This window comes from Thunnus maccoyii, chromosome 5 (assembly GCF_910596095.1).
Source record: "Thunnus maccoyii chromosome 5, fThuMac1.1, whole genome shotgun sequence".
Lineage (NCBI taxonomy): Eukaryota > Metazoa > Chordata > Actinopteri > Scombriformes > Scombridae > Thunnus > Thunnus maccoyii.
The window spans coordinates 30,201,372-30,221,783 of NC_056537.1; the positions used below are offsets into that span (position 1 = coordinate 30,201,372).

The following is a 20,412-nucleotide window of genomic DNA, read 5'->3' on the forward strand; positions in this document are numbered from 1 at the left end:
GCAGAGCTGCTCAGTGGTCACCAGATCAGAACAGTGTTGCACCGAACAGCTTTCAAGTGTGAATGAGTGTAACTGTGTGAGTGTGATCAAGATCCTCCTGCAAGAGAGTTTAGATCTGAGTGAAACTTCCCTGAATAAATGATGGTTTACAAAATATCTCTATAACAGAAAAAATAATTACATGTTTGTGTTTTCAATCAATACCACTCTCATTGCTGTCCATTCAATATGAGATGCTACAGCCAGGAGATGGTTAGCTTAGCTTAGTTTAGTCTAAGGTTTGTCAATGGGGGGGAAACAACTGGCCTGGCTCTGTCCAATGGTAAAAAATTCTGCATCTCCAAAGCTCTCTAATTAACAGGTTATATCCTGTTTCAACAGAAATATAAAACTACAAGTTTGGTTTTATGGGGAGTTATAAGAGTGATATCAATCTTCTCACCTAACTCTTAGCAAGAAAGTGTATTTCCAAAAATGTTGAACTATTAGTTTAAGGTGGGTGGTCATTGTCAGATGTGCTATACAGATTGCAGCTATCTGGAGATTTGTCGTCATAGACTAGACATTAAAAAAAGAAAATAACCTGGAGTCTCGTCGGACTTGCATTCCTAAAAGGTTTGATTATAACTACAATGGAAAAACGTCAACTGCTTGTGAAGCATTTAGGTTTGAGTTTTTTCACTAGCTTGACCTGAAGCTTAAAATTTGACCTAATTTTTTACAGTTTCAGTTTATATATCATGCAACATTCACCTTGTAGCTGAAAGTGTTCTAACTAAGCTGTAATCAGTTGCTTTAAAAAAAAACCTGATCTGTACTCTGTGGAGATGTGCTGCAAAATCACATCCTGCTGCATGCAACCTACATATGACATACTTTTGAATACATAACAATGGAAAAGAAACTCTGGCTTACAGTGAAGTGGCTACTCTGGCTTTGTGAAGCTATAGAAGTATAAATGGCTGCAGAGTGAAAGTAGCCTCAGTGGGTTAGTGACACTGAGTTAGTGAATGAACCAGTAGTCTGAAAAGGGGTTAGGTTTACTATCTGATTAGCAGTTGACCTTGGAAGTGATCAATAATGTAATAATGTGTTGCACACTGACATTATGGTCAATAACTGCCTTATGTACAGTACAGTATATATGTGTAGTGTGCATGTGTGGAAGGGAGGTTTGAATCCTTGTGTTTGTATGAGTGGATTACCTGTTTTCTACAAGTGTCACAGCTTAGATTGCCAGCTTTTTAAGATGGAGACAGAAAAAAAACACAAGAGAGGGACAAAAAGGTGTAAGGTAGAAAAAAGGGAAAAACAGAGATGGAGAGAGTATGAAGTGGGAGTGAGAGAGAAAAGGACAGTAAGAAAGAAAATGAAAGATAAAGAGAGAGAGAGACATAGAGAGAGAGAGATTTCCGCATTATGCCAACAATGTTGGCAGGCAGCCTGAGAGAGAGCAGAGGCCGGACCAGAAGCTCACACACACACACACACACACGCAAACACACACACACACACACACACAAACACACACACACACACACACACAAACCTGCTCTTCCTTATTATGCTTATACTCTTACTTGGAAACCTTGTGAATGCAGCTGCTGAACATGCCTGTGTTTGTAGAGTGTGCATGCAAGAGGATACATGAGCTGAATCAGTTAAGATCCAATCCTATTAGTCCTGATGACAGTCTTCTGCTGAGGGCAGTGTGACCACTGCGCTACAGCTGCTCACCTAACTCATCCCACACTGTTGATAAGTCACGCAGACAGGAAGAAAAAAGAGAAAGAAAGAAGTGGAAAGACATGCGCACACAAAGACAAAACATGCTACAGTTTAAAATCACATTAGTAGTGATTTATATGTTCTATTTATATACAGTCAATGGTTCTAACATATATATGATTAACAGATATACTACTAACTTAGACCTCATGCGTAGCCAGGAAAGTACTGATGGATGGACCGAAACTTTGTCACATGTATATAGTCTCATTTTAATGCGTGCTCATGCAGCATGAATGTCTGGGAGTTACAAGCACCCAGTTTCATTGCTATTGCTGGCTATGGTAAATACTTGTAAAAAGTTATTGTCCTGATTGGTCAGCCTGCTATAAAAGGGCTGTTCGGCACTAACTAGCTTACAACTAGCTTACTTTGTGTTGCTGTAGCAGCTGTTTCTATGGTGAAGATTGTCAAGAGCTCTGATGACAATTTATCAGTACAATGATGGATGTTATTACCAATATTTGCATCCTCCATAAACAATCACTAAACCAGATGGCCTGTGTGGAATAAATTAAAACACATCTGTCACCCAACTATTTAATATAACATATATTTTATAGATAATAAAATGTGAAATGATTAGGTTGTTTCACAATAATAAGTCCATGCCATGTAAAAGTGGACTGTGTGTAATATAATAATAGTGTAACTGACCTAATGAGCCTCCACTGTGCACTATGTGTTTTGCATGAAGAAATATTGTATTACCGCGCCACTGTGTAAATAGAGGTTGATGTCTGTCAGACTGCTGTAGAATAAAGTCTCCCATGTTCTTTTGAACTTCTGAATACATTTGGCACAGAATTAGTACCTTAGTTACCCTCTAAAACTGTAAAACCCAAGACTAATTTAATTCTGTGTAACTAGCTATGTTTAAATTAAATTAAACTTTAATCCTCTGTAGGAAATTCATTTTGTAAACAAGTGTATCAACAAAGCCAGTAGGCATACATTAATATATAAATACTTCACAGCAGATGATGTGAATGGTTAGCCTCCGAACAAAAGCTGCTTCTCAGTTACTGTAAATGAAGCCGCTTCGTTCAGGTACACCAATGTGCTTTGGACCACTGATTGTCCTCATCTCACATATGTGGCACTGGCAGATAAATATGACACAGGCTCACCCAGTCCAGTCCCACCCAATTATTCTGAATGTTCCTGGTATTAGCATGCCTCTGCCCACAGAGCTAGATCCAATCTGTCTGTAATACATCAGGGCAGCTGTACTCATCACTGACCAGGCTGTCAGAGAATTTCTTAACATTGATATATTTCTGAGAGATTTCAATAAAGCGCCTTGGCCGAGCAAAGTCACGTATCCTGTTGTAAAAGGTTGCAGAATTCCCTGTGCCTGTTTTCTTGTTTCAGTAATGAAATCAGTGTAGTCGAATATGAATTACTGTGTATTTTGGCAATCATTTGTTTCGCTGTGTGTAGCAGAATTTGAGTACATAGAGTACATGAAGAGTTGATTTATCCTCACCTACTAATGGAGTAAGTAGGCAGTAATCTAGTACACTGTACAATGGTGGGTAAACCCCTCCTGGTGATGCAAGGCAATATAAACAACTACAGGTATCAATAAACTTAACTTAAATTAATTCATGGTTTTATGAGACACTATTTACCTATCACACCACTTTGACACAACAGTATGTACATATCTGTCTATTTTCTCATTAATATGTGAGGTAGTTTGCTGCATATAATGAAAGTACATGCTAAGATGTTGATGTTTTTGGTTTTTCCCCTTCTATGTAAAGCAGTTATTGCAAAGGAAGATCAAAGTTGTGGATACTTCCCCTGGAGATACATGTGTGTTTTGTGGTCCATACTGTATCATGTTACTACAATTAGAGGAGCTTGTATGAACAAACAAACCTGTAATGGACCTAAAACTAACCCAAAAGAGCAGCTCCAGTTTTTTTCTTGGTGATGTCTTAATCTTCTTTACCAGCTTTGAGACACAAAGTTTTTGTATGTTCACTGACCTTGTTAGAACTGATCACAGGAATAATAAATGTGAACTCCATCTCAGTGGGAGTACATACAGAATCATTTCCAAGAGAAAATTTGCCTTTTTTGTTGTGTGTTAGTTTTCAGTCTGAGCTATAGTGCTGCTCACCAGAAAGTCTTCTTTCATGCAGGGCAGAGTGCTACAATAATTCATGACCAGACTTGTGGTTTAGAAGGCTGGGTTGCATTTTGCACAAATAAATAAAGCAGGCAGGCAGCAGTAGGCGCAGAGAAAGATTTTGACTAACTTTATGTCCTCAGGATTAATAAATTATCTGTATTTTGAGGAAATTATTTTGTTTCATCTCTATGACTCAGTACACAGACTGAAGTGTTTAGCCTAAGCTTGGCACAAACTGTTGATGTATGTTGTGTATTTAACTTGACACATGTATGTACAGAAAGCTCAGTCATATTGCTAGCCAATTGGCTAGCTAACAAGGTAAAACACATTGGACAATCTAGGAGTTGTTGGAGGCTATACATATATTTGCTGTTTTGGTGGAGGCTAGCTGCTTCACCTTTCTTCCTGTGTTTGTGCTAAGCTAGGCTAAGCTAGGCTCTTGGACATATTTTGGGATATAGAGAGATGAAATTGATATAGATCTTTTCATGATAAGACCGCAAACGAGCAAATTAGTTAAAATGACTACTAGTATTCCTTTAAAGGTGGTACTTGTAGCATTTTACTATAACTATCAATATTTCATTGTCAAATGAATTGCGATACCTGTATATATTTATTGATCTCACAGCATTTGAGTTTCTCCAATTTACAATCCACATTTCCCATAAACCCTGAGGTAAGATGGTGATAGTCTTTTTTTTTTGACAGCACTTATCCTAACACCTTCAGATTAATATGCCAGCATTTTATTGATGTTAAGAGTCTTTACCTGGCTTGTCTTATCTGCTCGTTTACAAGACTGCCTGTTGTCTTTGCCTGTCAAACTGCTTCTCTGTCAATCTGTTGGTTTACACATCTGTCTCTCTGCCTTATCTCTCTAGGTGTCTGTCTATGATCCAGTGGCTGTCTCTCTCTGTCTCATTTTGTGGCAATCATTGCCTGTCTGTCTGTGGGCATTTTCTCTGTCAGTGTTTTATTCTGTCCTTTTGAATATTTGTTTAAACTCTGTGTGTGGTGCTGTAATTGGGTGTACCAACCCTTCATTTCATGAACCCTGATATATATACCCCTTAAGTTTTTCCTTTAAACCCTTTTAGTTTAAAAAGTTTAAAAGTTCTGTTGGTCTTGACTGAACAATATGAGTTGCAATTTCGACCCACAGGTGGATCTGCAAGCTTAAGTCATTAAAGGGAAGTAAGGACACGCAGTCAGATTGTGCAAACTTCAGCTTATGTACAGTATGCTGAGGAGGATATTTAGAGGGCAGTAGCTCATGCACAAGAGGGGGCTTGAATTATTTTTGGGGAGGGACAGAGTGTCCTTGTTTAAAGTAGGGTGCCACTTTATGCATGCTTAAAGCAGATAAACCCAGATCTCAATACAAAAAGTGCTTGAATGAGCCAATTTCATGAGGGCAGTCAGAGCACTAGAGGGAAAAAAAAATCAGTGGGTCCGCTATGAAGTTAAATTTGGCGTCTCAGCCCACGGCATGCCTTTTTCGTGGCATGAGACCTTCATACTTTTGTCGTTGACTACTCAATTGTGCATTCAATTATATAGTCAGATTGATGTTTATCTCTCTACAAATAGCTGACATCTACATGTAAGTGCCTGCCTTTAAAAATAGTTAAGACCCACAATTTGCGCTAGTCTTAAGATGGATAGCACGTTTCCCAGTGTTTGAGATGAGGAAGTGTAAATCTTGTCGGAAGAAGTTAACATGCGGATTTAACTAATTCAGTAAGTAACAAAGTGGCAATGTTCTGAATATTTAGTGTAAGTTCAGGACATACGTACAGTCAAGGTCACTGATGCAGGTTGCTGGTTTTCTAGGATATCCAACTTCACATTACCAACCAAACTGTACATACAGTTGTAGCGTGGCCTGCATACACCAGCTCTCACCAGCTGTGACTCTGTGATACACACACACACACACACACAGAAATACCTAACCCAGATTCAGATAGCAGCCCAGGACAGGACAGCCTTTCTCTCTCTCTCTCCCTCTCTCTCTCTCTCTTCCTCTCTCTTCCTCTCTTTCTCTTTGTCCCAGAACAGATCAGCAGGGTATTTCCTTGTGGAACACCAGGAGAAACCCTGAGAGGTGAAACACAGTCACAGGATAATTGCTGCAGATATTCTTTCATAGAGCAAAGTGAAAGCACTGTGGAAAACTGGCTCAAAGATAATGGGGCTCTTTGTTCAACTTTCCTGAAGTATGTGTGTTTCTAAAAATGGCCTATGCTGTTTTTAATGTTTATTCAACTTCTAATATTTAATGTACATGTCAGGAGCCAGAGGGGTCAAAGGTCAGGTTCGGCCTAAAGCAGAATCCTGGATCCACAAAGGCATGTCAGCTGTCCACGTACATGATGTTACAGTAAATCCTGGATTTGTTTGTGTGTGTGTGTATGTGTATGTTGATGAAAGGCTGATGTGCCCTGATCACTGTTGTCACATGTGCTGATGTAACTAATGTGGCATCAGGCTACCTGTGATTAGTTAGTACCAGATAAACACACCAGTGACTCACTCTGCTTTGTGGACAGAGCCATTCACTGCAATCCATGACCTGGTTTCATCAGCGAGCCTAAAGCCCAACACACACACACAAACACACACACACACTCTCTCTCTCACACGAATGCACATGCACATAGACACACACTATTAGCCATGATGCAAACCAGAAAGCTCTGTTAGATATTCAGGTATGAATCTACCGCATCATCATCAGCTGGTTCAGAGTAATGACAGAGATGATGGAAGAGCTTAGTGCATGAGTCCCGGATTAGACTTTCTCCCCCTTTCTCTCTCCTCACCTCAGTATGTTTATCTTCCTCTGCATGTATCTCTTGGTTCTCTTTGTCTCCCTTGTCCTCCTTTATCCCTCTTGTCCTTTTAGCCTTGGTATCCCTGCTCATCACTGTGTCTTCTTAAGGTGCTACATATAGCATTATAAACATCAACATAGAGAGCCATAGTGCTGATGTCACGTCTTTCATTGGTCTTTCTGAAAAAATGAAGCGTGTTGATTGGATTTACTGTCCATAAACCTCAAGAACACACAAATCGGCACACACAGCACTTGCTACTAGAAGAAACCTTTGTGATTTTACCAAAGTTGAACAACAATTACTTTTGAGCATACAAAGAAATACAGCTCCCATGAAAATTAAGTTTATTAAGTTATTATTAAGTTATCGTAACTTGATTTAGTCCATATCCATTATATTCACCAATACTTGATTCTACAGTCCTTTTTCCAACTGTTAAGCTGTAGTCCCTGCTGTCTGAAAACTTCGACAGTGTCCAATCCTCTCAGTTCTGCTGTCATTACAGACATGTCTGAACTAACCAAGGCCTCTTGACTTGTCCATCGACTGGCCTCTTCTTTTGGGCAGTGTAATTTATCCCGCAATGGTCTAAGGTTTATGGGACAGGGTGTTCATAAGGCAGCTAAAAACAGACGTTTGAACTGAATGAACAACAACATTGAATTTTTAAAAAAAAATCACCATCATCCTTATCTAGACAAATGAATGAACCACACAACATACTTTTGAGTACGGCTATGTTACAAGGCTGGATTTCTGCTTTTTTACGTTATTACAAATGTCATTGGGATTTTGAATGAGGTTTGCTTACTTCTGGAACAAAACCCCGACGTTCCAGTTTCACTTCAGGTCTCTTTACGTTTTCAATTTAAGTGATTGTGACACTTAATTCACCATCAGTCATGGTCTCTCAAGCTTTGGATTTCTCCTCAAGCCGAAGTGGTGTGCATGGAGCTATACAATAGTAGTAGTAGTCAGAGCAATACTTTAGACTTAGTCTTTTGTTCTTTCAGCCAAAAACCAAAAACACATGAGCAAAATTCTGATTAAACAGTTTGTTCATTTTTACAGTGTGTTTCTGCTCTTATGTAAGCTGAAATTGTTAGCATGTCCGGCTAACCAGCATACAACCTACAGTAGTAATCTAGCGTTACTTTCAAAGCCAAGGAGCACATCATTTAGCTAATGAAATGCTCCTTGACTTGTCAGGAGCATAGCTATAGCTACATTATTTTGTGGGACTATAGGTCACGTGTGAAAAATCCCAAGATGGTGCTATATCAGAGTTTAGAGTAACTTTAGCACCTGACTTTTTCTCTTGTAGCAGTGACACTGATTGAAAATACAATGCACCTTTATTTTCATGTCTTCCACAAGGATGATCAACTGGACAGGATGCTAACTTTTTTTGTCTGAACCATGCAGCTTTAGCCTCAGAATTTCGAGTGGTAAATCTGCATGTTGTGGTCCTGCTAGAATGGGAAATTTGGTGTAGCAACAGTAATTCAGTAGTCCAGGGCTTTGAAGTGTCACTTACCGTAAACATATGGTCAAACTCGTCGGTTGGTCGGTCAGTCGACCATTTTGGTCCAATAGTTGCTGAAATATCTCAACAGCTAATTTTATACAGACATTCATGTACCACAAAGCACAAATCCTACTGACTTTGGTGATACCCTGACCCTTCCTCTATAGCCACTATGACATTGACATTTTTGGTTTTAAGTGAAACTTTTGGATAGCTTGCCATGAAATATGGTACAAATATCCATGGTGCCCAGAGAATGAACCCCAATGACTTTGGTGATCCCTTGACTTTTGACTTTTGCAATAAACTGTGTTCCACTGTTATGCTTTACATCATACAGACCTCTTCAAATGTTAATGTGGACATTAGAATTTTTAAAATGCTAACACAGCCATATCAGCATGGTAAAATACCAATGAAACTTGATATAATAATATTGAATAATCACCCAGCCCTACATGAAACCACAGTGGAGACAATGGGCAACCGTGTCTCATGCCAGTGGTATTTTCAGTGATAGTGGTTCTCAAAAATACAGTAACACCACATTTCTCTTAAATCCTGTCCCTTCCCATCATAAAGAAAGCATAGCTCCTTGTCCTCCCTCCCCTCCTCAAGCTTTAATGTAGAGGTTGTCAATCTTTCAGGCACTGCTGTAATTAAGCTGTCTCACAATTAATCTGGTAATGATTCATTGATGTTGACTACGTAACACCTTTTAACTCTGTCGTCTTTCTTCCTTTTTCCAGTCTCTTCCTGTGCCATTCTCCATGACACCCTCACCCTCTGTACCTCTCCTTTCTCTGCTACTCTCCTCCCTCCCTCCCTCCTCATCACCCCACTCAATCTCCCTTTCTTTTCTCCATTCTTGCCTTCTATCTGCAACTCTTTCTCTTTTTTCTTTTGGACAGGATGTTGTGTTGTATAATCAAGCTTCCTTTGAACAGGCAGTTCTTTTCTGTCCAGGCAGTTGATTCATCCAGAAACAGGTTGTTCCTGGGGAAGACAGGAGTGGGACAGGAAGTTATGGAGTAACAGATGTGAACGAAAGAGAGAGAGAGAGAGAGATAGGTGAAGAGAGTTTTTTGTGTTGTGGTGTGAGCACCAAGGTGAGAGCAGGTTGTGCCAGATTAGCAATAGTGTGTTAACATGAGAAGCATCGTATTCATAACCTTGCGAATAGCGAGATTGCCTGTAATGTATGTCCACGTGTGATTATATCATGTGAAGCAGCATGACAATCTTCTCTCTCCTTACACCTCACCTCCCACACAACCAACAGGCATGCACTCACACGCACGGTGGTGTTGAGTATACTGTGGGCCTGGCATAGCAGCGCTGGCAGAGAGTGCAGAGAGGGGCAAAGAGAAACAGAGAGGCAGAGAAGAAAAAATCAATAGCCATCGACATGCAACACTGCATCAAGACTGTTACTGCCCAGAGAGAGAGAGAGAGAGAGAGAGAGAGAGAGAGGGGGGAGGGAGGAAGAGAGCGAGGCGGGGATGGCGAGGCTATTGTACCAAGCCCTTCAAAAGACAGAGAAAGATAGGTGAATGGAAAGAGATAGACCAAGATGTGAAGAGGGTTGTAATTGAGATCTATTTGATATAACTGGAGAGAAAGAAAGAAATAGAGGTTGGGACAGGAGAAAAGATGAAAAGGGGATTGTGATTTGAAGAAGGTATGACCAATTAGGGAGAGGCAGAAATGAAAATGGAGAGAAATAAAAGAAAGAGTGAGAGAGATATGAAAAGGAGACTGTAATGGAGCAGTTAGAGAGATGAAGGAGATGTGAGAAGCGCGACAGGCACCAGCAGTGAGATCAATTGTTTTGTGATAGTAAACACATTTTCAAGCAAAAGATTACAGCTCCTGTGAATAGCTGAATATATACTGACTCATCATACTTGGTAATAATTGTCCTCCCTTAGATACTGTGTGAGGTACAGTATCATGTAATATGTTGATGCATACATGCTGTTTGTGGTCTTGGTGTGTGTGTGTGTGTATGAATTTCTCACCCTCTGGCTCAGGTGTCTGAGATGCAAGATAATGAGATTCGTCAGCCATAACAAGACACAATGGAACAACTCAGATACAGTACAGATGAAGCGGTGATGTGTTCTTTTAATAATGATACCTGAGAATAAATGATGGCTATGTGTTCAACTGTGATGTGTTTGTATATTAAATTAAATAATAAATTTAAATTTCAATAACAAGAGTAAGAAAATGTTACTAGGGCCTGTAAACAGTGGTTACCATAGCATTGTGCGCTGCATACAAAGTTTTCTCCGAAGTGTTTTACACTGAAAAGAATGAGCTGAGAATGAAGAGACTGAAGAAACTGAGCGGTTGTGTAAATGGTTGGTGTGTTCAGGCAGAACACAAAGCAAATTTTCACCGTGCATCGTTTGTGTGAGTTTGACCACTGGATAGTTGTGTTTATTCACCCCAAGCAGCCGATCAAGCAGCCGATGTACCAACTGTATGTTAGCTGTGAGCTAGCTAGCAGCTGACCTGCTGACTGTATCTGTGGTTGTGTTCAGTTCAATTCCTGAACTCAAAACTCACCAGAAACTCTGGTTCTTTCTGTTATTCTCCACCGGTCTGTCTCCTTTTCCCTCTCCTCTCTGTACTAATATGAAGCACATCTGTAAAACCCTGTATACACGCAAATTTCTTGCCCAACTTAAAACATTTTCAACCACTACCTAGCCACATCCCTGAAAAATAGTGACAGAAAATGCAACAAGTGATGGACACAGCTGTACAAGTTGCTGTAAGTCGACTTATAGAAATATAAATCAACAAATTTCTTTGATCAGTAAAATTGACTTCATTGTTGATTGAAAATAGTGCTCAGCGGCATGGATACATCACTTGCTACTGATGAGTTTGGGAAAAGCAAAACAAAATAACCCCACCTCCCAACAAGAAGTCAACTAACATGAACTTAATGTCTGGCTGAATAAATGAATGATATCAAATCAAATCAAATGGCAATTCAGTCTGATAATCAGGCTCTATCGACATTAAAATGGTTAAATTGAAAACGCTGTTTTCATTAAGTTCTCATTCACACTGAGATGCCCCTGTGTCATGAAAAGGCATATCAACACTCAGCTCTACGCTCCTGCAAGTGGTTGCTCTTTAATGTACTCCGGGCTTTGACCTGAGATAAGGGGAAAACTGCATTTTCCTATTGTGCACCTTGGGCATGAAATAACCTGCAAAAAGATCTAAAATTAGAAACCTTTATATATCCATTGATGAATTTAAGAGCATCATAAAGAGTATGGTGATGGAGGCGTGTAGTTATTTTTTCTTAAGCGGCCACTGTGTTTGAATAGATGTTCTTCTTTTTTATTGTGAATTTTTGTACATCATATTGTACATGTTGCATTTTAATATGCTGTGATTTTGTACAGCTGCTACCTCGGCCAGGTCTGTCTTGTATAAGAGATTTTTGATCTGAATGGGACTTCCTAGTAAAATAAAGGCAAAATAAAAAAATAAAATAAAATGAGGTTAGAATCTAATCTAAATCTGTTCGTCTTTGTGTAACGTTCAGCACACAACAAAACTGGGCATCACAGCTGACATCTGGTGCGGAGTGGGACAGTCAGCTGGTTAAACCTCCACTCTGTCCCTTCCTGCTCTCTGTGATCACCCAAACTGTGTTCTAATACAGCTAAACTCATGAGTTGGCTCTTCTCTTTTACATGTTTTCTCCCTTAGTTGTCAGACAACTGAATGCACATAAAATAGTGGTTTGACCACTGCTTATAAATGCTACCTCAGACACTGATCAAATCAGTATTCTATGATCGCAAAGTTGTCTGGCAAAATAAAGAGAAACACACCTTGAAAGTGACATGTATTTTGTCTGATCGGCCATACTGAATTGTATGTTCTCATTTTAAAAGTTTGATTTATATCGAAATCTATCCATTGTGTTTCCTGTCTTCTGTGTTTCAGGACGGCTCATGCGCAAGGTAAAGCAGAGGCAGCGGTAGGAGCAGCTCAGAAAGCCCAGGAGGAGAGTCGCATGGCCAGAGTCACAGCCAAGCAGTTCTCCCCTTCTTTCCAGCACCCAGGAAACGGTGAGTACACACACACACACACTCAACAAAATCACCACACACTCCTTTTCCTGTCTGCAGCACATGTCCATATCCATGTGTATAGATATATCCACAAACCCAGCCAAGCAGATGTATAACACGTTTGTGTGCACATGCATGAACAAACGAAACACATGCACATATGTGTGTGTATGTGTCGGTCGGTGATAAAGGTCAGAGTCAGCCACCCTCCAGCTTTGCGTTTCTGCCTCTGTCACTCACACCTGTAAAGCACTGCAGGTAGCCAACCCACAACAACATGCACCGCTCAGTGATGTGACGCACACACGCACACACACCGACTTCATGACACATACTGTACACTCCCACACAGATACCTGAGATGACAGTGATTGTTCTTTTGCCATCTATTCTGCTCTCAACGTCTGTCTGTTTCTCACGCAGCTAAAAACCACCTCATGTTATTGTTAGGACATCTATGTCAACAAGCATCAGCGCTGACATTTTGCAACATGTTTGTGTTGATATGAACATCCTCTAGCTGACTGTTTCCCTTGTGTCTATTCACAGATTAAATCTAAGGGACAGTATGAAAATGATTAAGGGGTTTGAGGGGGTCAGAGAAGGGGGACGATTCAGATTTTTTTTTTTTTTGCAGAAGGCAGGGTAGTTTTAATTTTTTGGGGTTTCTTTTTTACCCTTTTCTCATTTCTGATTCATTCTTGCCTGTGACATGTATTGTGACAAGAAAAATCAAATAGTTACATCACAAAGTATGTAGTAGTGTTTTGATATTTAACTTTTGGAACAGCTGTCTGGAAGAAATGTCTCCAACATACCAGACTATTCGACTTAAGCCTCATGTTGTTGATTTGCCTTTTTGTATGAAGTCAGACATCATACATATCAAGCTACATCATCATTTGTATTTATTAATTTATTAATTTTTCTTCTTTTTATGTGCATTTTATATCTTTATTCGATCGCAAGAGATAGACAAGAAATTCACGCTGTATATTTTTACTAAGTGAAAATCCAAGTAGTGGGGGAAAAGCCCATCACATGCCTCCTTTCACTCAGTCTGTGGCTGTAAAAACAGTTTACTTACCATCTCTTTTTAAAAAAAATAGAGAGTAATGGCTGTAATATTCACCTTTTTTTTTACTTTGCCATAAATATATTATTTTAAGATATAGGGGAGGGGTATTGAGTTCTTTCAAGGGGATGATCTAAAGAAAATATTATTAACTTTGGGGAGGGTCTATAAATAAAAGACAAGATTCAACCCTCCGTCACACCCCAATAATTTTGATACAGTGCCTAACATGTACTAAGATTATATGCATGTAAATATCATTTTTGTTTCATTGTCGCAGAAGTTTATAATAGTAAGCAGCGATGGCGGTGTATGCAAACAAGCGTTGGGACAGCTTCATAGCTTCTTCACCTCACCTCCTCCTTAAATGTCGTCTTTCTGATGTCATCCATCTTTTGCAGGCATGGAGGTGCAGCGTCCAAAACGTCAGGTGTCCAGTGAGATGGAGGGTGAGGGGTTGTCAAGTAGCGCTGGCACCGCAGACAGCCCCGACCTCTACGTGAAGAGTGCGGGCTCGGATGACCCCTCAAATGCCACCCCTGACCTCAGTCCCCCTTCTTCCTCACCACCCCACACCCCGCCTCCCCCTGCCCGGCCGGCCCAGCGCAGCAAGAGTGCCCGCTTCCACCGGCAGAGCGCCGTGGACCATGGGGACAAGGGAAAAGAGGCGGGTGAGAAAGGTGGGGGAGGAGGGCAGACGGAGATCCAGGTGTTGATGGAGGGAGGTGGCGGAGGAGGGAAGGGGGAATACTCACGGGCCAACAGCTGGACCGAGGACAAGAGGAGAGGGATGTTGTCGAAAGGAGGAGGTGGGCTCAGTGGACGAGGAGTGAGCCGGACCAACGGGCACAAACACAGCTCCTCCAATCACAAGTCCCGGGAGCACGGCTCATCCAATCACAGACAGGCCAGAGGAGACAAGTGGACAGAGTCGTCCTCATCTGCCTCTTGGACGTCCGGGCACAGGGGTGTGCACAGCAGGGGAGGCAGGCTGCTAGAGCAGGATGAGGAGAAAATTAGCAACTATGAGATGGAGATGAAGCCTTTACAGCCCAGAGACTCCACTACCCACAAGCCCCATGGGCATGGGGAGGAGAAACACGGGCACAGTCATGCTCATGGAGAGGGGCGTTCGCACACTGTGCAGCGACAGAGGCATAAGAACCGTGATGGGAGGGAAGGAAGAGAGGGGAAAGAGGGGAGGGAGGGGGGTAAAGACTCAGTGCACAAGCTGGACAGTGTACGACCGGGGGAGAAGATGGATTCCCGGCCTCTACGTCGGGACCTCACCCTCTCCCCCCCTCTGAAGTCCTCCCCCATCACGCCAGAGCAGCAGGACCACAGCCTCATGCAGATCAAAGGCAACTCGGTAAGTCTCTTACAACGCTGACTAACACAACTCTTACTCACAAACAAAATGCTCACCCAACTTTCATTACCTTCACCTCACCAGCCACTGTGAATAAACACTGCAACTTCAAATTTCTGGTCCTTCAGACATTCAAAAATTAGATCTTTGCAGAGTTGCTTTTGAGTTGTTGAATTGAGTTGTTAATTTGTTTTGGTTCAGCTTTACACATAATTAGGTAATGGCTCAGTGTCTAAAAAGAAATCTGTTTTGACTTGTTTTCATAGATATGGCCATCATTTAGGTTGGTCATGATTAGATTTTATCTGAGGATGTGGTGCCTGTGACAGACAGAGTCACTGAGTCCACTGGAGAAAACAACATAACATGTTCATCTTCATGTTCACTGTTTATATGATGCAGTTAAACTGGGCTCTTGGAACCTGTTTGTGTTGCTAAGCCTAATAAACCATTACAAAATGATCTCTAATAGAGTTGCTGCATCGCCGTATCTCTACAGTTATAGTAAATTATTGTAATAACTGAAGTGGACAGAAACAAACACAATTAGACAATTAGAGAAGAGTAGGATTGAAAAACAGACATTTTCTTCAATAAATGGAGTGAGAAGTCTGCAAAAACCAACATGTCCATCTTGAAATTTGTCAGTGATGGTGGTAGGGCTGTAGTCTCCTCGTCGACTAGTCGGTTGGTAGATATGCTCTAGTCCAACTAAATTCTCATTGGTCGAATAATCACGTGTTATTTTCATAAGGAGAAAAGTGCTACATCAAGAGCTTTCCAGGATTAATCCATTATTTCCTGCGGCGGGAGGAACAGACTAACAAATTACCTGTGAAAACGGGGGTGTATTCAAAACACCCCCAACCTAATGGAGACTGCTGGGTCTAACTGTACTCAACATTTACTGAGCGTTTACTGAACGTACTGAATCAGTGTTTCTCCTATAATTATAAAAACAAGAACCCCTGCCAGACCAAAAAAACATTTTTTTAATGCCAAAAATAAAGCAAAATATCCATTAATTCAGAAATCAATAGCATTTGGGAGCCTCTGTGCAGCGCTGTTCCAAAACCTGAGTCAACCTCTGTGTCGTTGCCTGGGAAACTATTGGTAGCGTAAATCTGTTAAGGAATACGGCATTGTAATATGTTTACGTAGCAAGTGGGAAAGAGCGAGCGGCAGGAAAGTGATGGTGAAGGCGAGTGGAGCAGAGGAAAAGGTTAGCAGTAAGTTGTCAGTCTGGCAGAAAATGTACAGTACAGACTACAGTGTGTCAGTTAATAAATGCTGCAGATTGTCAAGACCAAGAAAAGTCACGTATGTTGTTTCCCCAACTTCTGGAAAAGTAAAGAGAGTCAGCTCCAAAGTTAGCAACAATGGGTTAGCCTAACCTGAAGACGCTAAACAGAGAAATAAAGAACAGAGAAAGGTGTGGCTGCTGAGTTCACTCTGTCCTGTAACATCCAACTTACCCGCCCAACTAATCGATCAGTTGAAGGTTATGTGTGATTTCAGTCGACCAAGATTTTCTTTGGTTGACTACAGCCCTAGATGATGGACACTCCCAACATAACTCCCATATGTTAGCCATAACCATTAGCTTTAATATGCAGCCATAACAGTCTCCACTCTTCTGGGAAGGCTTTCCACCAGATTTTGGAGCAGGGATTTGCTCCCATTCAGCCACAAGCATTAGTGAGGTCCAACACTGATGTTGGGTGATAGAGTGTGGCTCACAGTCGGCGTTCCAGTTCATCCCAAAGGTGTTAGATGGGGTTGAGGTCAGGGCTTTGTGCAGGCCTGTCAGGTTCTTCTACACCAAAAACATTTCTTAAAGGACCTGCTTTGTGCACAAGGGTGTTGTTATGTTGAAAAAAGTTGGAAGCACACTATTGTCTAAAATAATGTTGCTATCTCTCATAGTTTGAAGGCACTCAGCCAGCCCCAGAACAAAATTACACATAAGTATGTGGACACTTTGTCACTGTCATGTAAAGCGAATATATTTCTCAATACATTTCCTTAGATTTCCTTAGATTTCTACACAGCTTCGTTTGCCTTTAATAACAGACATGACAACGGCTGTATGCTGCATTGCTCATATCTGTCATGTCACTGCCACACATTGATTTGACTAAAAGGATTTGTTGCCCACTGTCATGAGGATATATCCCATCCCTAGTGACATAACACAATGTTATCCCACATATTAAGATAATCCTGGGGGAGAGGCACAAGGTTTAACCTTGTGAAATAAAGAAAGATTTTTTTGTACTATGAGCAAGCAGGGGGATTACACCAGTTATAATATAATTTTTTGGCTGCGTCTTGACTCATGCTGGTTGACGGCCCCAACCACGCTAATCCTGGATGATAATACGGTAGCAGCATTAGCTAATGAAACCAACAGGAAAAGCAGAAGACGTGGAAACCGCACATCATACGCTACAGACATGCACTGAGCACATTATGAGTACAAGCTCTCTCTCACACACACACAACATACAAACACTTAACATGTGTTTCAACTGTTAAATACAGTTCCACGCTCCACACACAACTTGTTCACTTCAATACAAATTTGTCTGCAGCAGTGTGATGACTCTAGTACGGTGAATGAAGTTGGTGATTTATTAGTTTAGTGGCTGCTACCTCCCATCACATGAGGACATGAAGCCTTAAACACACACACACAGACACGCACACACACACAGATATACAGGCGGAGAAACCCAGCGGTCCGCTCTGCACCTTAGTAACAGCAGATTGGCAAACTAGCCCCTTCCTCACAGACAGCCCCCTATTGGTTAACCAGCGCTCTGTTGCTAGGGAACAGCTTATGCCTTGCTTCAACGGCGGCCAATCGGTGGGTGTGTATCAGTGACAGGGGGGCGGGGGGTGGGTGGAGGTGGGGTGTGTGTTTGCAGCCGCAGAGAAGCAAGTGAGATTTGGTTCACAGGTTCACAGCATACACAGATACTATCACACTCAAGATAAATACACACAGGGAATGCTGCGAACACCATGGGAACACTGTTGCTGCTCTGACACACAGACATGTGCCGCCACACACACACACAAACACACACACACACACACACACACGTACACACACACACACATACACACACACAGTCGTCCTCTTATCAATCAATTATACTTTACTTATTTGGTGCAAGATTGTAATACAAAAGTGCATGGTACAGAAATGATATAAAGATGCTTACTCTTTTTCCTGTATCCTGTATAGCATGAAACCACTGCACCAAAATAGCACTGTACCTCTGTGTCCACTCAAAGACATCAACCAGTCATCATCATGGAGCACAGAAATGAACCTTTGTGCATCCCAAAGGCTCATATTTATAGGAACAACAACTCTCTAAGATGTGTCCCCAGACAGCCAAGTCTTTCAGTCCCTATCCTCTCTAAGCCGTGGCCCACAATAACAATAAGCAACATGATGACAAAGATCTAAAAAGTAAAGAAATAAAAATAATATGTTAAAATTTTACTTGAAAATGCAGACAATTTTTGATGTTGTCAGGTGCTGTAGTTGGCTGGCCCTGAGGACCACAGACTAATAAAAACCTACTTCTCCACTGGATTTAAGATTTTAGGACGGTAGATTATGGAAAGTCCAGTGCTAGAGGCATGAACAGATTTATCAGGGACCTATAAAATATATTCAACATGTGATCAGTCACTAGTCCAAGGAGTCATGTGAAAACCAAGGGCAGAATCTTAAATGTACAAAGAATAATCTACTACCAAAGAGATGGTGCAGATGATCCTTGTCAGCACACATGCTGTTGGTCTGATTGTCTAAGGCTTTTTTGGATAGGTCACAAAAGAAAGCCTTACAGTTGTCAAGCCTGCAAGTGATAAAAGCACACATAGGTCTCTTGGTATCTGTGTGGGAGAGATATGGCTGTACTTTTGTAGTAATTCCTAAGATGATAAAAGGCAATGTTGGCCATATTTTGTATGTGGGGTCCAAAATTCAGATGAGGATCAAAAAGCACACCAAGGTTAGTAGCTTGGGGCTTGATGTTTTGTGTCAAGGATTTTAACAGGCTCTGTCTCAGAGTTTGGGTTCTAATTAGTAGACCTTCTGTCTTTGATCAATTGTAGAAATGTTTGTGACATAAAAGAGCTGACCTGATGAACACACTGTTTAGCTGTGTATGCTCTGCATTGTGATGAAAATCAATCTTGTACTTCCTGAAAATATTTTCATTGATTGTCTTTAAATTCTGAATTACAGTGGTCCTAGAATGGAGCCTTGGGGCATGCCACAAGTTAATATTAGCAGCAGAGTAGTCACAAAGTGTCTAAACCAACCTAAAAACTGAAGCATACAGCCTCACACATCTCTATTGCTATATGTACTATTATACGGCAAACAACAAGCCAATGAAAATGCCGTGGGGACAGAAGGACTACAACAAACCATATTATCACCTTAATAAGTTGCTATGGTTAACATGTTCATCATAGCATGGCTAACACGTGCTTATTTACACATTCGCAGACACAGATTAACGTCAGCATTTATATGGAATCATGATTTTGACCACCTGATGAATGGAAGTCCAATATTCAGTCTCCTTTTAGCTCTCTTTTTGGTCTCCAATATCTGGCTCTTTAGCTACTAGATGTTCTTTTTTTTTTTACCAGCTAGTTGTTCAGTTTGTAGGTCATTTGGTGTTGGGCAGGTAGCGTTCAGTGACTTTAGCAGGGCTTAATAAGCTAAAGCTCAGAAGAGAAACAGAGATATAATTCTCTGCTGATTTGTCACTGTGAGCAACCCTTTCACATAACACATTGTAATTTGATTCATTATATTAATATAAGAAATATTGATTAGTGGAGCACTAGGTTAAAAAAAGCTGCTAAAAACTAGCTTTACAATGATTTTACTGAATAAAACCATGAAAAAGGATTAACTTCACAATGGTAGGTCTTACTGCCAGTGGATGACAGTAAGCAGAAAAATGGTTTGTTCTTTGCCAGCACTTTATCCTCAGGACAATAAGTATTTTGTTATAAAAGGTGTTTGTTGAGGTCAAGTGTGCTGGTGGAGAGATTAAGTTGCATTTCTCGATTAACAACAGCAAAGTGGTTCATAGTGTCCAGCAAAGAAAAAAGGACGCCAAACGGGCTCACACTATTTGTCCCATGACTATGCTCAACCAGATCTTTATTATCTCTGAAGAGTACTGCTCTGTGCTCTGTTTATTTTCAGTTATTCACAGCAGGAGGACTAGAAACCAATCTGCGCTGTTGATGTGCTTTTGAAAAGTAAATAGTTGTGAGTTCAGCATTTTCAGTGGTGAGTCTGCAAATTCACCTAGGCATACTTGAGGACTAAAGAAGTAATTGTAGAAAAATAGCTATTTCAAAGTGTTATACCAGTCACTAGAGTAAAATAGATTAATATAGAACTACATCACAGAAAAACAGTCATATAGCCTTTTGTAAACTGACTATAAGATTTACAAAAGCCTGTGGCAGATTTGCCTAAAATTAAGTAAATTGCTACATTTCC

General features: G+C 40.8%; 1 protein-coding gene across 1 annotated transcript in view; it reads left to right on the forward strand.

The window, feature by feature from the left end:
- jph3b (junctophilin 3b) overlaps positions 1–20,412 on the forward strand; it is a 52,856-nt gene that overhangs the window by 26,442 nt on the left and 6,002 nt on the right. Inside the window, exons 4-5 of the mRNA XM_042413002.1 lie at positions 12,287–12,411; positions 13,891–14,858. Of these exons, the coding sequence (XP_042268936.1) occupies positions 12,287–12,411; positions 13,891–14,858 (1,093 nt within the window). The remainder of the gene's footprint in view (positions 1–12,286; positions 12,412–13,890; positions 14,859–20,412) is intronic.